Source organism: Mya arenaria, chromosome 7 (assembly GCF_026914265.1).
Source record: "Mya arenaria isolate MELC-2E11 chromosome 7, ASM2691426v1".
NCBI classification, from domain to species: domain Eukaryota; kingdom Metazoa; phylum Mollusca; class Bivalvia; order Myida; family Myidae; genus Mya; species Mya arenaria.
This window is the reverse complement of record NC_069128.1, coordinates 63144580-63165520: the sequence shown is the minus strand read 5'-3', so window position 1 is coordinate 63165520 and position 20941 is coordinate 63144580. Positions and strand designations below refer to the sequence as shown.

At 35.1% G+C, this 20941-nt stretch overlaps 1 protein-coding gene across 1 annotated transcript; it reads left to right on the top strand.

Moving 5' to 3' along the window:
- The first annotated feature begins 2585 nt into the window (after positions 1-2585).
- LOC128241461 (histone-lysine N-methyltransferase set-1-like) lies at positions 2586-20610 on the top strand. Its single transcript, XM_052958392.1, has 12 exons — positions 2586-3025; positions 4977-5095; positions 7240-7375; positions 7935-8136; positions 10464-10568; positions 11239-11310; positions 12072-12176; positions 13930-14000; positions 16604-16737; positions 17582-17690; positions 18034-18105; positions 18960-20610. Exons 2-6 carry the CDS (start codon positions 5071-5073, stop codon positions 11245-11247), a joined length of 477 nt encoding a protein of 158 aa, XP_052814352.1. The 5' UTR covers positions 2586-3025; positions 4977-5070; the 3' UTR covers positions 11248-11310; positions 12072-12176; positions 13930-14000; positions 16604-16737; positions 17582-17690; positions 18034-18105; positions 18960-20610.
- The last annotated feature ends 331 nt before the right edge of the window (positions 20611-20941 follow it).

Here is a 20941-nt window from a genome sequence, read left to right as displayed (position 1 = left end):
GGTACCCTTCACTTGACGGTCGGTCAATATTGTGAAGCGTTCAAATCTTATGCAACGGCCTGAGGTGGCAGACCGATGCGACGGTGCTAAGTTATTTCAAAATCCTTCTAATCTGCCTTGCCTTCATAATTATATAAATAAATACAAATACTTTGCATATAATTTATTAAGCCTATTTAACTACTTTGTTTGTTTTTCTCCTATATTTTAATGTATCAGCTACCAATAGCAAACATATTTTGATATAATTTTTGGAAGGGAGATAATAAGATATCTATGAAGTTGTTTACTCTCGAAATCATTACTCCTTAGCACAGATGTAATATTTGACAAATATGCGCAGTACTATTTCTGGTACATATTTATGTATAAAGATAAAGTATGTATTATGATTAACTACAAATTTATTTTAGCTGTTTCCAATGAAAAGTTGCGAATAGTATTTGACAAGGACCTTAGATGGGTTTTTTTTAACCCTAACGTTGTTCTGAATGTAAATAAACATAAAAGTTAATCATTAAAGCACGTAGAAGTTGGGGAGGAGATCTTGAAATGCTCAAGCCGTTATATGGCGCTTTGAAAGCACGAAACAAACATCAAATTCAGTAGCTTTAAAGTAATTCATTCATCAATAATACCAAACAAAGCTGTCGGCAAAGTTTCATTCCAAAGTTACTAAGTTCATGTTTGAATATTTATAAAGTTTTCGTCGAGATCTTTTTAATAAAAGCTGTTCCCGAAACAAATGAATAAAATTGTAGTTAAATTGTGTTTTATAAGTTCCCTTTAATTGATCATATCATAATTGTTGCGTCATTATGGTGTGTGTGTGTGTGTGTGCGTTTGCGCTTATATCCTTTGGAGGTTAATCATATGAGTACACAGCAACCTTCCGAGGCACAATTTACTTCCGAGGTTAATTGTCCCGTTACCTCGGAAGTTTAAACCTCTGAACAGCGTTATAATGTGCACCAGACTCTCCTGGTTAAATATGAAGATTACCTCTAAATAACGTTGTATAGTGTGTCGTGTGTTTGAGTGTGCTTGCACACATTGACATACGAAAACAGGGCGCGGAAAAAGTTTAAAGTCGGGCATGCGCATTGGCTCTCCGTTTCGCTGCGCATGCCTAGTCCGCCCCCGCGGGCACCTGTTTAATTCGCGCTTTGGGCATGCGCACTACCATCGACACCTCACGTGGTGTGGGAACAACATGGCGGCTTGCCGAGGTAAGTTGTGTATTATCGATTCTAATGATGGCGGACAGTTTTACTGCTGTAGGATTTTTGCAAATTGGTTGGATTTTGAAGTGTGTACGTATCAATTCTATTGTAATACCTTGTTATGGAAAGTAATGGATGTCGGAGAACACTTCAACATCGTTCTGTACCATTGTTTTAAGACTGTTTCGTAACACAGCACATGACATTAGTCATTTTAGAATGACTACACATGGCACATACCTGTACTGTATAATGATATATCATATATATATATACACTTTATAGTAAGGTTTTTAACGGTGTTTAGTACGTGCTTATGTGGTGGTTAAAGGAGATAATAGTGTGTGAAAACTGGCTCTCTTAATATCGAAAACATGCAACAGATGCGAGGTGCCTGATCATGCAGTTAGAACTCAAGAACTGACATTTTGTGGTTTACCAGTAGGCAAGAATTAGCAGTCGTGAAAATTATACTTTTGAATTCTTATAGTTTTGCTTGGCATCAAATTTTTTAACAAGCACTGCTATTTAAAATTCAGAATTTGAGCAAGCCCGAAAGTAGTCCAAATAATTGTACGTTGACAGATTTTTTTTAGATTTTTGATATGGCAAATCCTTCACGTACAAATTGTTTAGTATCAAAAGTGGGTAGTTGTTCCGATCAGGATTCCGGGTTAAAGCATATAGCGTCTATACAATATAATAACAAGAAATATTACCAGATAATGTTATTTTATATTAGTTCCGTACGCATACAAAAAAAATATCCAACTTGTAATTATGAGTTTGACGGCTTTTCTTCATTTCATTCTGTCAAAACATAACGATATATACATGAAGGGCACCTGCAAGGCTTCAGGGCACAGTTTTAAATCGCTCGGAACATTTCGGCCATGGCCAACTTGTTACGATTGTATAACGAGGTCTATCTCGAAGTTTTGTCGTAGGAGGCCGAGTTATTACGATTGTATCAAGTTATTCCCCTTCGCATAATTGTTATCTGTGTCAGTCAACTTTCATTTTATTGGAAAGGTAAACAACTTGTTTTAATGCATTAAATGCTTGTTTAGTGCAAAATAATATTTCACTTACATGGCAAAATATGAATTTAACTCTTTATGATCAATTTCAACCATAAAATTCTTTACTTAAAACAATTTCAATATTTTTAAAACACCCCCGTTTTTGGCACATTCCCGTTTAGACGTTAGGGATTGGAAGAATCCCTTTTGACACGTCTATTATTTTAGACTAGCCCGAAAGACATTTTACCAGTGCAGGGCTTGTGCTTATATTGACCACTATAATTATACATTGACAGTATCTGTCAATGTATAATTATAGTGGTCAATATTTAATATTGACCACTATAATTATACATTGACAGTGATATATTTTACGATTTTTGATATGGCAAATCATTCACGTACAAGTTATTTTGTATCGAATGTGGGTAGTTATTCCGATTGCATCTATAAAATATCTTAAAAACAAGAAATATTACCAGATAATGTTACTTAAATAATAGTTCCGTACACAAAAAAAACAAATATCCAACAAATTATTATGAGTTTGATGCATGTTTCTTCATTTCATACTGTCAAAACATAACAATATACAATACATGAATGACACCTGCAAGGCTGCGGTTCACAGTTTAACAACAATTGGAACACTTCAGCCATGGCCGAGTTGTAACGGTTGTATATAAGAGGTCTTTCTCGAAGCTTGCCGAAGATGGTCAAGTTTTAAGCTTGGTACAATTGTTGTCTGTGTCGGTCAAGTTTCGTTTTGTTGGAAAGGTAAATCCTTTGTTTAAATGCATCTAATGCTTGTTTTGTGCAAAATATCTTTGCACAATTTGCACTGTAAAATATGAATATAAACCTTTATTATCTATTTCAAACCTAAAATGCTTCTCTAAATACAATTTCAATATTTTTCAAACCCCCCCTGTTTTTGCACAAACCCGTATATAAGTTATGGATCGGAAGAATCCCATATAACATGTCTATTATTTTAGACTAGGCAAGAATCTGCATGTGCAGCCACAATCGATGCAGTATGATTTGTATATATATACATTGACAACACAAACATCAACAGAATAAATGCCCCAGATTTGAGTAAAACAAAAATTAATATCAATTTATTTCCTAAATCATGGTCTTAAATGTGCGGCAACATGTGCATGTTGTTTAAGTCAGAAGTCATTTTTACAGTCATTGTTGGAGTATTAAAGTTTTATTGCATAACTGATCTGATTAAATTTATTGCCTTTGTTTTAAAAAGGATGAATTCAGGTGTGAAATATAGAATATAAGTATATTATTGCATAATACTAATACAGTTAAATGGAAACTATAAGCTTTCACCGATCTTTATCGTAATGTGAAAGCAAAAGTAAGATGTTAAAAGGCTGCCAAACCATGTTTTCAAATTTGTCTTTCTGTTAATCTTTGAAATTTAAATGGCTGTAACACAATTGTTTATTTTCAAATAAAAACGATCCTATTATTGATTGTAAAAAGACCCATCCATTTCAGAAGATGTCGAAATATCGGAAGAATGAGAGCATGTGTTTCTTTTTCATATTTTCCACAGCAGTGGTCGAAATTAGCACAAGCCCGCAAGCCCTGCACTGGTAAAATGTCTTCCAGGCTTGCTCAAATTCTGAATTTTATATAGCAGGGCTTGTTCAAAAACATGATTCCATGCAATAGTATAAGAATTCGGACTTGTTCATCCGAAAGTCTAATTTCAATGACTGCCACAGTAATAGCAGATCGAGATAGGACTCAGTACACATCCATGTACTCCTCATTTCTTTTGGAACTTTCAGGCCTTATGATATATGGATTTTGTCCAAGTGGCCTTTGGTTAAAAATGCTATTTCACAGACTGACTTCAGAAAACCTTCATAAGTAACTTTTGCCCATTTTTTTTAAATGCATGCTGTTTTGACAACATCTAGTTAATATGTTTATGGGAAAAGTAGATTCACGAAATTATTTAGACTACATTGATTCATTATGACTTACTTATTTGATAATGAGATAAGCTAGGGTCTAATTATGCAAACACATTGTCTGCTCATAAAGCACCAATCACACAGGGCAGTATTGGGAGCTATGCTAAAAAGCCTAGATGAAACACTTTGATACACAGCATTGATTAAGCATGTCATTTGTGTAAACCCAGATGGTTATGTCATTAACTGGCGCGAGAAGTAAGTGGATTGAATAGTGGCTCAGTCTGCGAAATAACCCATGTGCCCGATGCCCGGGGCAAGTAAAAATCCCGCCGGGCAAGTAAAAAATCGTATTTGCTTGCCCGATCGGGCAAGTGAAAAAAGAGAACGAAATCGTTTATCCGAAAATCAACAAACAAAGTAAATACTCTAAATTTGATGACGTATTACTCGACTTTGTAAAAGTCGCTAAATTTGATGACGTTTTACGCGGTCTGTATCGACTGGTACACTTACTCCGCAGTCCGAATCAATAGACGCTTATAACTATGCGTATAAAATTGAAAGCCGTTTCAAAGACAACTCTGATGTGATCTTTGCTTATATTTTATTTGAAATATATTCGGGCAAGTGAAAATTGGTCAGGGCAAGTTAAAATTGCCAGGGAGATGCCCGAAAGGGCAAGTTCATCTGAAAAGTTATTTCGCAGACTGGTGGCTGTTTACATCAGACTGTTGTTGATATGTTGTCATTGTTCCAGCCTCATTTTATTGCAATTGCAGATGTTTTTGGCCAGAATCAACGCCCTTGCAGAAAAAAGCCAACCAAAACTACCTTCAGACAAACACGGCTGAAATTGAGCTGAATTTGTGCTATATGCAGTTTATCGATCAATACATAGGTATGATTTTGTCGTGATACATTAGCAGCATATTTGTGGACTTAGTCAGGGAATTGAATTTAGAAAAAAATACTGCTCACCCCTTTGTGTTTGTTAGAAAAATGTATGTACTTAAAAACAACAACAATGTTTTCTGTGTCATAATCAAAGCATAAGGTTTGTAAAAACAAAAAATGTTTTGAGTAGGTCTGATATGCAGTCTGCACAAAATATCTTGCCGATGTTCTCATCATTGTCTGTATAGAAGTCTAATTCTAGGTGGAGTTTCGTCTCCCATTGAGTAACAGTTTCTTTGGACAGTTTGTTAATTTTGGCTGCTATGTCGGATTAGTTTGATCATCACCATCGGCCTTCGTAGATATTAAATATCAATGCATAAAAAACTTTAAAAATATTATTGCTTTTCATGATGATGGACTGTGCCTCAAAATTGATATAAGTCAAATACTGCCGTCTAGAATCTGAGCACGAAATAACAGTCTACAACGTGTGAGTTGTGTATACGTCATCATTTTGTGTGTTTACAAGAAATGGAAAGTAAACAAATTGAAAGTTGCTCTTTTTCAAGAGTTTTCACTCGCATTTTTATACCCCCGACAAACGAAGTTTGAAGGGGGTATATTGGAGTCACCCTGTGGTCGGTTTGTCGGTCGGTCCGTTGCAATTTACCTTGTCTGGAGTATAACTTAAAAACTACTGGATATATAAATATTGCCCTTTATTTGTTGTTTTTTGCTGTCAATTTTTTTTGTCTTTGTTTTTTTTTGGAGGTAAACTATACATTGCAAAAAGGAGACTCTAGACAAGTACACTTTTGATAGGCCAAAAAAGAACACTTTTTTAACATTCCATCTAGAAAAAGCAATCAAAGTAAATGTGAATTTAAAATTTGGTGGCATGGCACAATATTTATCTCAGGTTTTACGATAAGTATCTCTTCTCCTTAAAGTCCCCCCACTTCTCCCTAATTTGACTGGTGGGAGAAGTGACTTCTCCCCAAAAATTCAGCCTTGTGAGAGCCCTGGTGATAACAACCCGAGATGGTAAAGAAAGTGTCTGAAGTGAAAATGAACAAGAAAGAAGAATTAAGAGCAATCGGTCGGGATATCAGACAACGCGAAAACTTTTTTTTCTTCACAGGACATTGCGACAGGTAAACACTGAAAGTTTACCTGTCGCACCAAATTTTTACCTGTCGCAATGTTACAAACAGTATTCAGTTACATCAGCCTAAACCTTGATTTTAAGCCTCTTTTTAAATAAGTTTTGTAACTCCCCATTATAGCAGGTTTAGATCTACTTGGTTAGATGTGTACGATTATAAATTACAAAAAAGAAGCTAAACATCAGGTCAAAAAAATCAATATTTCGGATCTTAAGTCATTATTTTTTCCTCCCAAAAAAACTCATATCCGGTTCGTCTACCCATGGAGCAGCCAGATCTTACTCTTTTAATTCATCTTTAAATTAAAGATACAGTACAGTTAAAAAATATAACGAATTTTACTACAATTCAAACTCAGACACAACAAAAGTAGAGTTCTTGTTATTGGCAATGTTAAACAGAGCGGAAAGAGTTTCAGCTCGGTATATTCATCATATTTAAATTAACACGATTGCCGGGAACCACTTTGCCGAAAAAAATACATACGGAATTTAGCAAGGTCCGAACATTTCCGTAAAATTCCGTCTATTAAAAAGTAGTAGAGTACGAACTGAAATCGTAACCTTACGTGTTTTTTTTCGGCTTTTACGGAAACATGTGCAAAACGGGGTTTACAAATAGTGATACACGGATTAACAGGCTGAATAGTCATGATATAATAGTTACAAATAACTCTTACCATTTATTTAGAAACTGAAAGTAAATTTTCCGAAAATTAAACGGTGCTGACTGTAATTTTTCACCGGACATTGTGACCGACCAAAACAAAAGTTCCGTCGGTCAAAATGGAAATATACCGGACATATCCACTGTCTGACGGACATTCGCATTGTCTGGGATATTACTACAATGTGTGCATGAACATGCATGTACTTTGATATCAATACAATGCATTGTTTTCCCATTTAAGAAAGCACCATGTTTTTGGCCCACCCTGCCCTTTTTAATTCCTGGCTAAAACACTATTTACTGGTTCCAGGTAATGGAGTGTTTGCTAGGCAAGAGCTCTTGAAGGGGCAGTTTATTCTCGAGTACAGAGGAGAACTATGTAAACAGCAGTCTGATGGTGATGAAATGTTCAAATACCATTTCAGACATAACAACAAGGAATACTGGTATGTATATATAGTTTTTGTGTAAGCTATAATTTTTGTAGTAATAAATTGCTATTTATTTTCTTTTATACACTACTTTTTTAGCTTGTCTTTTTGTCCATTGATAAAGTCTGGATAGTGTGATGTCCTTGTGGTCGTACCAAAACTCTCTCTCAGATTACATGGTTACAGTTAAGTTTTATTCTGTAAAGCTATGCATTGACATAATATCTTGTCGTGTCTGGGCGGTAATTTTGGGTTAAAATTCAGCGCTATTCCCAGTGCAAAAAACATACATTTTCCCCATGACTGGAAAATATGTGTGGTTTAAAATATTAAGCCATGTCGGGTGCATTCTCCAAACAAAAAAAACATTATCAAAGTCAATAGTTTTCTTGGTTTCAATATTTTAAACTGAAGCATTGTTGTTCACAAAATAAAAAAAAATCTAATGACACCCAAAGTGGTGAAAAAAACACATAGGAACATTAAACACATAGGGACATTAAACACATAGGGACATTTGTCATAATACATTTCCTTTCTTTGTAGTAATGTTATGTTTCAATTGTTTTAATAGCATCGATGCCTCAAAAGACACGTGTCTGGCACGCATGGTCAACGACTTGGACCGATACACAAAGCCTAATTGCAAAATGGTTAAAGTTGTTGATGACAGACATCAACCAAGACTCTGTCTGTATGCAACTGAAATGATCAGCAAAGACACTGAATTGAGGTACGATTATGGTGTTGCTGATGTACCTTGGAGAAAGCGAAAGGTAAATAAAATGTTTTAATTTTCTCTTCTTTTTAATTGAAGTCAAAATACTGAATGCATTGTACTCAAACTCTGTTGGATGTTAAATAAAGTCTGACGGGTATTGCATCTCACTTGGGTAAAATTTGTATTATTGATTTCCCCTATTGATACCCCAATTTGGTGTGAGCTTTATGACGTCACAAATTTTAATAATAGACCATCATACAACCTCAACCTCTAGTTTCGTTAAGTGTTGAATTATTTCTTTCATTGCTTGTTTTTATGAATTATTCCCTTTAAAACCTATAAAAACTTACGGATATATACTACTATTTTGTCTTGATTAAAATGTAAGTTATAATTTATTACATAGCCTATGGTGTAGATACAGACATGACTTAATCAATTGAATTCCTTGTAAATGAAATTGTTTTATTAGCAAGGTGCACACAATCAAAGCTATTTCATTCAAATGGACTTAACTTGAATCCAGACAACTATCGGCAACTTTATGATAGTAAGTTGAATCATAATGTTGACATCAATGTCTCTGCATAATTTACAAACTTGTATACAATATTTTGCAGAAAAATGATGTCAAGCCTGTGGTTTTTGAACAATTCAGTAATATCGAGATGTTCCTTGTTAATTGTTTTTGTTATTTGCATGGTTTTTCTGAATATGCAAAATTGAGAACTACATATTCAGTGTACATGAAAAGTCTTTTAGCGTTCAAAAATATTGATTATTAAAACATTTGGTACTTACTGTTTCTAAGAAGCATGTACATGGGATTTAATGTTTAATAAAAAAAATCATATTGCCTTAAAAAATTTAAAGCAAACAATTCTTTTTGTATTATTAAATACAGAGAGACAATTTTTTTCTGTCATAGTTCGAATTTACACATGACATATGATATATAAAAGCCTGGCAATGTCATGTTCTCTGACTCATTTCATGTACACTGTATTTGCCTTACATTATTTTATTTTCCAATTTCATCTAAAAGTTATATGACTTAATTTTCCGCCCAACCATTTGAATATTCATAATTTTGTTCTCCATTTGAACAAGATTACGGAAAGCCCTGTCCTACTATTGCCGTAAAAATCCACAAAGTAATAAAAAAATCTCAATAGTTTTTTTACTTTTTCAGTCTGTGTCTTGTTTTTTTGTTTGTTAGAATTTTGTGTTTAAAAGTTGTTCATCAGAACGTTTGTGGGAATCTTAAAACTGTTGAAATGAATAGTTTTTTCCATAATTAATTCATTATGTGATTGGCCTTTGTCAAGACCACACAATCATCTATACTGCAGTTCATCATTATGTAAAATTACCTCCAGCTCATTTATCCTTAGTGTGTTAGAATTGTACCTCAGAAGGTTTGTCATAATTTTAAATTGTAAAATGATTTTATGGTGCTTGATATACATGGTTGTGTGCTGAAGACAGATACTTTTATGATATCTCATAAATGATTATGAATCCCAATTGGGCTAATTAAAATCATACGTGTGTCCTTTGTCCCTCCCAGTTGTGTCTGGACTGTTATGAAGTCATCTATGGACTGATTTTAAAATACTTTTGCAAATGTGTTATGCATACAAAGACGTTATGTTGTGTGCAAGGCCGATGTCCTTACCTCCAAAGTCAAAATTACACTATATAACCCGGACTGTATCCTCTTCATGTATAGACAGTTCTCAAAGTAACTTGCTGTTTTGCATACAAAGATGACATTCCACTTGCAGGACCCGTGTCCCTACCTCAAAGGTCACACTTATGGTTTGATTTCTATGGAATGCTGCGTTTAATGACATAGAGTATATCTGTTCATGTCCGAACTCTATCTTTCACATGTATGGAAATTTTGAAATTATTTGGCACACATGTTTAGTATACTTTAGGCATGTGTTACGTGCAAGGTTTGTGTTCTTACCTCCAGGGTCAAAGTCACACTTTGTGTTTGATCATTATAGATTGTTCAATATACATACCGTACATTGAGTATAGGTGGTCATATCCAGGCTGTAACCTTTTGATGTTTGGACAGATTTTAAAATAACTTTGCACATCTGTAAACCACATAAAGACAGCCTTTAAGACCTGTTTCCCTTTGTAAAAGATCCAGGTCACACTTGTCTATGTTTTATTACCTCACAAAGTATGCCAAAAGTTTTTAATAATGGTGTGTTGCTGTGTGATAAATGACTGTATATAACTTAAAATTTTAAAATGACCTTACAACTCCTGAAACCCTGTCTTTGAACATAAGACAAATACTTCTCATGGCATTGTGACATGGCAGATGTGCGCGTGGTATAGAATTTTGATACATTTCAGATGCTGTTAAAGATGGTCATACAGCTGCAGATACTACAGAGGTCACAGAAACATCTGAAGATGCCCTCAGTGAATCAGCAGAAGTCTTGGAACATGCTTATCATGGTAAACTTGAGTGCTAATTAGTTCATACTAATTGATTTAAGCCTGATTGTGTAAAAGCTAACAGCTTATTTTAAACACACTCCAGTCGGTTTCCTTGGTCAAACTCACCAGTACTGAGTGTAAATATGAGAGGAAACTAGAAAATTTTCCTCACTGGGGATCAAACCTAGCACCTCTTGGCTGCGAGGCGGACACTATAACTCTGAGCCATCCTTACATTAATTGTGTTTATGATCTGAAACAGGTACATACATGTTTCTGTTGCATCTAGACAAGCATCGACTTTAAAGTACCTCATGATGTATGCTAAAAGTTTGTAATGAATTGTGTGTGTGTGTGTGTGTGTGTGTGTGTTGGAGTCAAACCTCAGAAAGTTTGTTAAGCTTAATTCAGTTAAACTTATGCTTGTTCTCAATCAACAGATTTATTCAGTCTGGGTTATTTAATCACTCATTGGGTGTCACCTTGGGGGACATTGTTTCTCGGAATGACAAACACATGCTGATTTATACATCTAGATCTTGTATGTTCGTAATTTGGCGATGTAAGCATCTAGTTAGTTAATAATTGCTTGTGTTATTTTTGTACCTGAATACCAGTTTATATGTGTGAAGCTTTTAGCTTTAATGAGTTTGTAACAGAATACAATCAACTCAACTGTGTGTTTCAGATGCTGTAGGGAACAGTGGGACAGTTGCCCCATCCACAGTTGTCTCTGAACATGCTGAAGGGCCGCCTCAAGGTAAATTGAATACAAAAACCAACTTTCTTTACATAGTTATTTCTCGCTGGTGACCACAATCTGTTGATGTTTATTACTTAAGACTATTTTTCTGTGATGAGGTACCTCATAAAGTAGACATAATGCTTGTAAAGATGAACATGGAATATGTGTGTGTGTGTGTGTGTTGCTTACAAATGTTAGATATCTTGTCATCTATTAAAATCAGGCTTATTATACTCTTTAACATGTATTTGGACAAAGTATGCGTAAAAATATTGGTGAAATGTGTGTGTTGAAATGAAGAACCTCTGTGTGAATTGGGTCATCTTGTGTCAGAAAACTTAATTGTTAGGTCACATAAGAAATAGCCTATTTATACTGTCTTAACCATTTTTTTTACCTTTCTTAAACATGGTGAGATTGCTTCCCTGTACAAATTCTTGGACAACTCTTATACTTGTTTAACATAATTGAATTGATCATCAGATTGGCAGATGTTTAAACCATACAGATGTAATTCAATCATACTTCATTTGAAAGTTTTCAAAAGACATATTTCTATGTTTTATTACCTCACAGAATATGCCAACAGCTTGAAACTAATGGTGTGTTACTGTTTGTCAAAATTGTAGCTCTGAGTGCTTGTATGGTAACTTAAAACTAAACTTACATCTCCTGAAACCTATGTTTGTGAACATAAGACAAATACTTTAAATACTATCTCACGGCATTGTGACATGGCAGATGTGCGCGTGGTATAGAATTTTGATACATTTCAGATGCTGTTAAAGATGGTCATACAGCTGTAGATACTACAGAGGTCACAGAAACATCTGAAGATGCCCTCAGTGAATCAGCAGAAGTCTTGGAACATGCTTATCATGGTAAACTTGAGTGCTCATTAGTTTATACTACTTTATTTAAGCCCGATTGTGTAAAGCTAACAGCTAATTTTAAACACACTCCAGTCGGTTTCCTTAGTCAAATTCAGTATTAAGACAGTGTACATATGAGTGGAAACTAGAACATTTTCTGAGCGGGAATCAAACCTAGTGCTCACCTCTTGGTTGTGAGGAGGACACTCTACCTCTGAGCCATCCTGACATTAATTGAGCTTATGACTGAAACAGGTACATTCTTTTTTCTGTTGCACCTAGACCAGCACAGTCTTTAAAGTACCTCATGATGTATACTAAAAGTTTGTAATGGAATGTGTGTGTTGAAGTTAAACCTCAGAATGTTTTTTAAGCTTTATTTAGTAAAACTTATTCTTGTTCTTAAATTATTAGATTCATAGAGTCTGGGTTATTTTGTCACTTATTTGGTGTCACCTCAGGGACATTATTTCTCAGAACAACAAACAATTGTTGATTTATACATCCAGATATTGTATGTTTGTTATTTAGTGATGTAAGCATCTAGTTAGTTTATAATTGCATGTGTTATTTTTATGCCCCCCGAAGGTGGGCATATTAAATTGCATCGTCAGTCTGTCTGTCCGTCCGTCCGGCTCCGTAACTTTCCCTTGTATGGACAGATTTTAAAATAACTTGCCACATGTGTTCCACATACCAAGACGACGTGTGGCGTGCAAGACTCGTGTCCCTACCTCAAAAGTCAAGGTCACACTTAGTGTTTATTCACAATGGAGTGCTGCATATAAGGACATAGAGTATAGGTTGTCGTGTTCGGGCTGTAACTTTCTCTTGTATGGACAGATTTTAAAATAACTTGCCACATGTGTTCAACATACCAAGACAACGTGTCACGTGCAAGACCCGTGTCCCTACCTCAAAGGTCAAGGTCACACTTAGTGTTTATTCACAATGGAGTGCTGCATATAAGGAAATAGAGTATAGGTTGCCGTGTCTGGGCTGTAACTTTCTCTTGTATGGACAGATTTTAAAATAACTTGCCACATGTGTTCAACATACCAAGACGACATGTCGCGTGCAAGACCCGTGTCCCTACCTCAAAGGTCAAGGTCACACTTAGTGTTTATTCACAATGGAGTGCTGCATATAAGGACATAGAGTATAGGTTGTCGTGTCCGGGCTGTAACTTTCCCTTGTATGGACAGATTTTAAAATAACTTGCCACATGTGTTCCACATACCAAGACGACATGTCGCGTGCAAGACCCGTGTCCCTACCTCAAAGGTCAAGGTCATACTTAGTGATTATTCACAATGGAGTGCTGCATATAAGGACATAGAGTATAGGTTGTCGTGTCCGGGCTGTTACTTTCCCTTGTATGGACAGATTTTAAAATCACTTGCTACATGTGTTCCACATACGAAGACGACGTGTCGTGTGCAAGACCCGTGTCCCTACCTCTGAGGTGAAAGAGTCACAAGTGTTTATTCACAAGGGAATTCTGAATATAAGGACATAACAGTGTAGGTTGTCAAGTATGGGTGGTATTTTTTTATGTTCAGAGGCAATTTAAAATAACTTGCCATATGTATAACTTTTCATGTACTGTCTGACCTTGTTCGTAGGTCAATATCACATTCGGGGGCATTCGTCACATACTGTGACAGCTCTTGTTTATACCTGAATATCAGTATATTTTTGTGAAGTTTTAAGCTTTAATGAGTTTGTAACAGTTTACATTCAACTCAAATTTGTGTTTCAGATGCTGTAGAAATCAGAGGGATAGTTTACCATCCACAGTTGTCTCTGAACATGCTGAAGGGCCGCCTCAAGGTAAATTGAATACGAAACCAACTTTCTTTGAGTAATTATTTGTCGCTGGTGATCACAGTCTGTTCATGTTCATAACTGAAAGACTTTTTCTGTCAAAAGGTACCTCATAAAGTAGACACAATGCTTATTAAGATATACCTCGGAATGTGTGTGTTTGTGTGTGTGTGTGTTCCTTACAAAATGTTATAAATTTTAAAATACCATCAGCTATACTGCGGTTTGATTACCTCACAAAGTATGCTAAAAGCTTCTCAAGATTTGTGTATTGCTCACTTGTTGTGTGTTCAACTTGTACCTCAGAATGTTTGTATGTAACTTAAAATTGATTTTAGGACATCTGACATACAGTGCTCCAGCCAGGATTTGAAAAGGGCAGGGTGGAGTTTTGAAAAGGGCAAGCTACATGAGTCGTGTAGGGGCAATTGGGGGAGGGGTCCACCCCTGTCACAAGTTATTGTTTGTTGTTGTTGTTGTGTATTTTTAGGGGGGGGGTCTTCCCCTAGAATTTGTTTTGTTTTCATACCATACTCAATTTAAATCATTTTCCATGATTTCCAGACTTGAACAAAATGGTGTTTATTTCTCAAAATTTAGAAGGGTGTATTTGAATATCAAAATTAAAATTTGTCTTTTTGTCTGTGGTAGTACGATTGTACTTGTCTGGAATCTTCTTTAGTGCAATGTCACATATTTCTCAAAAAAACACATGTAAAATGAAGAAAAAAACAAAGACAGTTAAACATTTGAAGCAATCAAATAAAATTTTAATAAATACACAAAAAAACAAATATGTAGGGGACGAATCTTAGTTTGGTACGTTCTGGATTGGGTACGAATGTTACATTCAGCCTGGCTGTTCTTTAATTGTCTTTGGTAAAATAATGTTTAATATGCGAATGTTTTAGAATAAAATGACAATAAAAATCACTGCCCTTGCTTAAAAAATCACTTATAAAACATAGAACATTGATAAATAACTCCGAAATTCGTTCTGACAAAATGGCGGTTTGGGCGATTTTTGACATGATCGTATCCATGATAGGTAAAAGCTACATAACGCATCAACATATATTTGTAGGAAACAAAGAAATTTTCATCATGAATATTTTACAATTAAGCTTTCAAAACATTTACTGAAAAAGTGACGTATTTGATTATGTTAGCGCCACCTTTGTTATGTTTAATTCGGCAGTGACCGTCTGCTTCAAATCAACAATGTTTAAATGACAGTCTCGTCTGTACAATATAATTAACAATTATTTTAAAAGATTTAATTGTGCTTGACAACATTTTTCACCATCCCTTCGCATTTTCTATCGCATTTTACGAACTTTCATCATTGAATGGACGAATTCTCAATGTATATTCTGATTGGCTGATATTCAATAGCTCCGCCTCCTGCAGATGTTTCCCTATTTGGCTCTTCTTAATTATTGGATTAAAAGATGACTGATTATGAATACACGGGTCGTCTGCTCACTACACATATACACAATTAGCTGTCATATGACCTGGACAAGGCACATGAGAAGATGAAAGGGCAGTGCGGCATATTTTAAGCAGTCAATGTGGGCATGGTGACACCTAGCGGGAACACTGAATTGTCATAAGTATTACGTAATTTGCCTCAATTATGACAGCGGATTAAGGGCTGCCAATCTTTTACAATGATTTCAATAGTAAAAAGAGCACTAACGGGATAATTGATGCTATTAAAGCATTTGTGAAAAGGGCACTACTCAAAAAAGGGGCAGGGCGGTTAGAAAAGGGGCACGGGCGCTGCGCCATTGAAAAACGGGCTAGCTGGAGCACTGGACATGTTTGTGTACATACAATCCTATCAGTTTTAGCATGTCTGTTTTTCAAAGAAAATATCACCATGGTGCCTGGTCAGCGGGGGAGTGAAAAATCTTCAAATAAAGTTACAACTCTTTGGGCAATCATGGCCCTCTTGTTAACATATTAGCATATTTTCTTGGTTGAAACATTGATAATCATTTCATAATGAACAAAGGGAATGAAAACCAGGCAATATCTGAAGAGAATGATGAAGTTGATTCTGTAAAAGTGAAATGACCATGGAGAAAAAATAATGGAATTCAAGATCGAGATTAAATGTATAAGGTAACCGGAAAGGTCTTGTTTCCTTCACCGGTCAAACCTGAATGTGTCTGTTTTAAAAGCTTGTCAGAAAGACATACATCATTACATGTATCCCTGATACAGAATGAACCCACAACTGTTTGAGTGAGATACCTGCACATAGACTAGATAATTAACCTTGCTCTCAAGGAATCTTGTTTTGTCATTTCATTTTATTGATTAAGGATGTGTTCAGTGCACATATTATGAATAATGTTGGTTTCTTTCATGTACTACTATAAACAATAAAAACACTGGTGACTGCTTCGCCAATGGAAAGGGCTACAACAGACACCTTTCCATGGAGTTGTGAAACACTTCTACATCAGCTATAGGTGACTTGTGCTAAACTTTACCTATCCGGTATATAAAACAATGCTATGTACCGTAAGCATACTTAGTAATCTTAAGCAATTGTTTGCAGGACATGTTTTTCTATTTTTGTACATTTCTTTTTGCAGCAATGTTCAAGATTTGACCCAGGAGCAGCTACAGGATATGGTTGATCAGAGTGAGAGGCATCTGCGGAAAATATTTGGAGGATATATTCTCTGCGAGAGACATATTGCATTCAAGCAGGAAGGAAGAAGCAAAAGTAAGGCATTTATGAGCTCAAACAATTTCAGGAATAAATGCACTGTACTTTTATGGGTAATGTATGAACTTTAGGCCACACCAAATATTTGTTTATTTGTTCGATTGTGACCAAGAAAAGTTGAAGCAAGGAGCGGGAGCAACAAAATTCATATTTCCCATTTCTTTCACAACCAGGAGTTGACAAAGCTGATTTTTTTAATCGTATAATGCCATAAATACATTCTTGAATTTTCCCTCCTAAATACAAGTTAAAATAAAGAACAAACAACACAAAAAGTATGCACATTATTATTCCTTGTATTTTAATATCTTTTACACCCAAACACCAGTAGAGTAAAATAACTTTTTGCATTAAAACCTTATCTTTTGAATGAGGAAACCAGAATTCTTATACTTCTGCTTGGCAATACAATTTTAAACAAGCCCTGCTGTATAAAACCCAGGATCTAAGCCAGCCCGGAACGTATTTTACGAGTGCGGCGCTTGTAGGCTTGTGCTAATTTCAACCACAAGTGAACAATATGCTTGGTCCAAAATGGTCAGCAAACAGTACCATTAACCCTACAGAATTATCAGGAGCTCTGCACTTGTAATTTAACTTTTTATGGTATTCTGCATCATAATGTTGTTTGGAAATATGGTGTTCATTATTCAACAATATTTATATATAGAGAGAGATTTCCAAAATTACTAGAAAACTGGCGCCAGTTTTTTAGAATGACTATTTAATGCTATTACAGTTCTGTTTGCCCATGACTTCAACCCAACCCTCTATAACACAGGTATATAATATAGACTGAACCGAGAATGTTGCAGTTTGAAACACTTTCAATGCATTTCAGATGCTGTTAAGACGATTATACAGTTGCAGAAACAACAGAGATCTCGGAACCATCTCAAGATGCTCTTGGTGCATCAACAGAAGATCAGAAGTGGACCATGCTTATCTTGGTAAACTGCAGGCTTAATTGAGCATTTTATCTGTAAATAGGTACATACTTTTTAATGTTGCACCTAGACATGCATTGACTTTAGTACCTCATGATGTATGCTAAAAGTGTGTAATGAATTGTGTGTGTTGAAGTTTAACCGCAGATGTTTGTTCACCTTGATTTATTGTTGCCCAAAATGACAGCACTTCTTGATTAATACATTTAGATCTAATAATTTTTGTAACATTTATAATTTATGTATCCAGTAAGTTAATAATTGCATGTGTTAATTTTGTACCTGAATACCAGTAAGCTTTCATAATATTGTAGCAGTTAACATTCAACTTAACTGTGTGTTTCAGATGCCACAGGGAACAATGGTACAGTTGCCCCATCCACTGTCATCTCTGAACATGCTGAAGGGCTGCCTGAAGGTAAATTCATGTTTGTATGTTGCTTGCAGATGTAGACTTCTCTTGTTTCTCATTAAAAGTGTTCGCTTAAAAAAAAGAGTTTTATTTATGATCCAATAGATTTGCAGCAATGTTGCTGTCTGTTATATAGACAAAGTATGCTTCCAGTTACTGATGAAATGTGGGTGTTGAAATGAAGCACATCAGTGTGCACTGGGTCATCTTTTGTCGAAAAACTAACTTGTTAGGTCACTTAAAAAAGCCCTGTTATACTCAAGAGAACATTTTGGCACTGTCTTGATAAATCTGGTCATAATTTTTTCCTTGACAAAATCTTGGACAAATTTGATACTTGTTTTCCATAATTGTATTAATCGTGAGATTGACCATTGTTTAGACAACACAGCTCAAATGCAATCATATTTGTTTTAAAGGCTTTCTAAAGACAAGTCTCTATGAGTTTTTTTTACCTCCTAAAGTATGCAAAAAGCTTTCTAAAATTGGTGTGTTGCTGTTTGTTAAAATTCTACCTCTGAATGCTTGTATACAACTTAAAGTTGTGTACATGAGGCAAATATTTTATATCTCACAAATGATGTTGCAATCATGAAATGTTATACATTTTTGCCGATTTTGTGATTTTTTAATCCACTTGTGGAATGGTGAGACCAACATTCACATGATCATTTAGAGTTTCAAGCTCTAGTTCCAATTTCCTCAAACCAGTTTGCACATATCTTCGAACTCTTCTGTTGCTCATAACATTGGTAGTTATATATATGATTTAAAGTGTAACGATATTCCTGGCTTGGTGATTTATTCATGTTATTTAACCTTTATCTTTTGTCCAGCTTAAATCCTCTCTTGCATTTCAGCCAGGAACTTTCAGCGTTTAACAGAGGAGCAAGGCCAACTCCTAAGAAAATGTCGAAGTGTTCAACATTACTATGAGACGGGAACTGAAGATGATAGACTGTATTAATTCAATCAAAAGCCACAAGTGTTTGAATTCTCTGAAGTGGAATTAAATAAAAAGCACATTACACAGTTGGATAACGACAGATTGCACACTGAAACAATAATAAGTGTTCAAAGTGCTAGTACATTTTGTACATAGTGTCAAGGTGTCCAAGCATGTCTCTGTAAGCCAATGGTTCACTGCATATGAGGTTATTTTATATCTTACAGTGGATTGCAGCAAAAGGCCAGAGGAAAATATGTTTTGATACTCATCCGTATTTTGAAGAAGAAAAATGGGGCTGAATGGCATGTTTATTTTTTTTTATTTGACGGGCGGGCTGGGATGAGAATCTAAAATATTTTTTCTCTGGCTTAAGGCTTTATTCTTAGTATGTATCTATTATGTCATCATGATGAAGTCATCGTTACTATTCTACATTGTTAAAAATTAGATTCAATCATTTTTAGATTTCCGGAGGTTTTGAAGAGCATATTTTTAACAGCCAATGGGATCATAAGCACATTTCGAGTGTTACATGACCCAGCCTTTTTATCAAAAGTTGCTCAGAGTTCATTTTTGTGTGTCAGAGTAATAGGCCTTGGAAACTTCAAAATGGCTGAAAAGGCTTGTCCAAGCACTTTATTTTCGCTTGCACTGTTTATCATCTAGGTTAATAAATATAATTTCAGTTGATTTGCAGAAAGTTTACCAGGATAAGAATTTGTCGATTGTTTCTATACAATAATAATTTCAATAAATTAACTTTATTTTCAAACAGTTTTGACACAATGACCACAATGAATTTATATTTTGTCACAACTAAAACTGGGACCAAGGTCTACTGCATTGTAAATGAAAAATAGAATTTAACAAAATGGGTTTGTCATGTACAACACTGATACAATGTTCTCAGTAGTGGTGACATTATGTCATAATAATTTTTGTCACAAATAGATTTTTAGAGTTGCCGATTGTTTTATTCAAACAGTAATTTCTCATTTGAATTTTATGGAGAAGTGTATTTTATACACATTCACAGTTAATGTGTAATTTCATGGTGTCAGTCATTGGTTTGCAGTTCATGTTACTTTGTAGTTTCTCACTTGTATTTTGTGACATATTCTTGACATGTAAAGATGGCAAATGTATGTGATGAATGTGAGAGATTAACATTGTTCATTGCACAATGTATTCACATATGTGCTTGTTAACCTCGTTCACTATTTTATTTCCCTCTGCATGTAACCAAAAATGACTTGTATATAAAATGTCCATGATTTATTTAAAATTCCATAATCATGGCAACTCGACTCAGTCTCTGCAATATTCAAGTGTAGATCAAGGGGCAATCCCCTGGCATTATTAATTATTAAAATATTTAATTTTACTCGTTTTAATCTTCGAAAAAAGGTGAGGGCTCGCTCCACGGCGCTTCTTGTTTGTTTGTTTTTAGATTATTTTTGCTCTGAAGCAAAATGATGACCCCCAATTCTTTTGCTTATATTTTTTAATGAAATGTATAAAATACATGTACTTCAACGTGAAATAAATTTGCCTTAAAAGGATGCTTTGTTTTACACTGATGGTGAACAAAAAGTTCCTTCACGGAGTTCCACCTACAGAATGGAATGTATACAATGTATTGAGCGATCTATATAATGGACTTGAGGAACAAAATACTACGTCATTATCTTGATGAAACCCTGAAGTGGCTTTAAGGGGGATCCGCTGCTGGGAATTGGCTCTTTGTGCTCTAAATGGTAGCCAAAAAGTTATACTATAAGCCAGTGGCCAACACAGTTCGGGTAACCGTTTAATATTGTGGTCAGTTTGAAACGTTACGTGTGAAATAATGAAGATTTACATTAACAAGAGGACACATTTCAAAACCAAAAT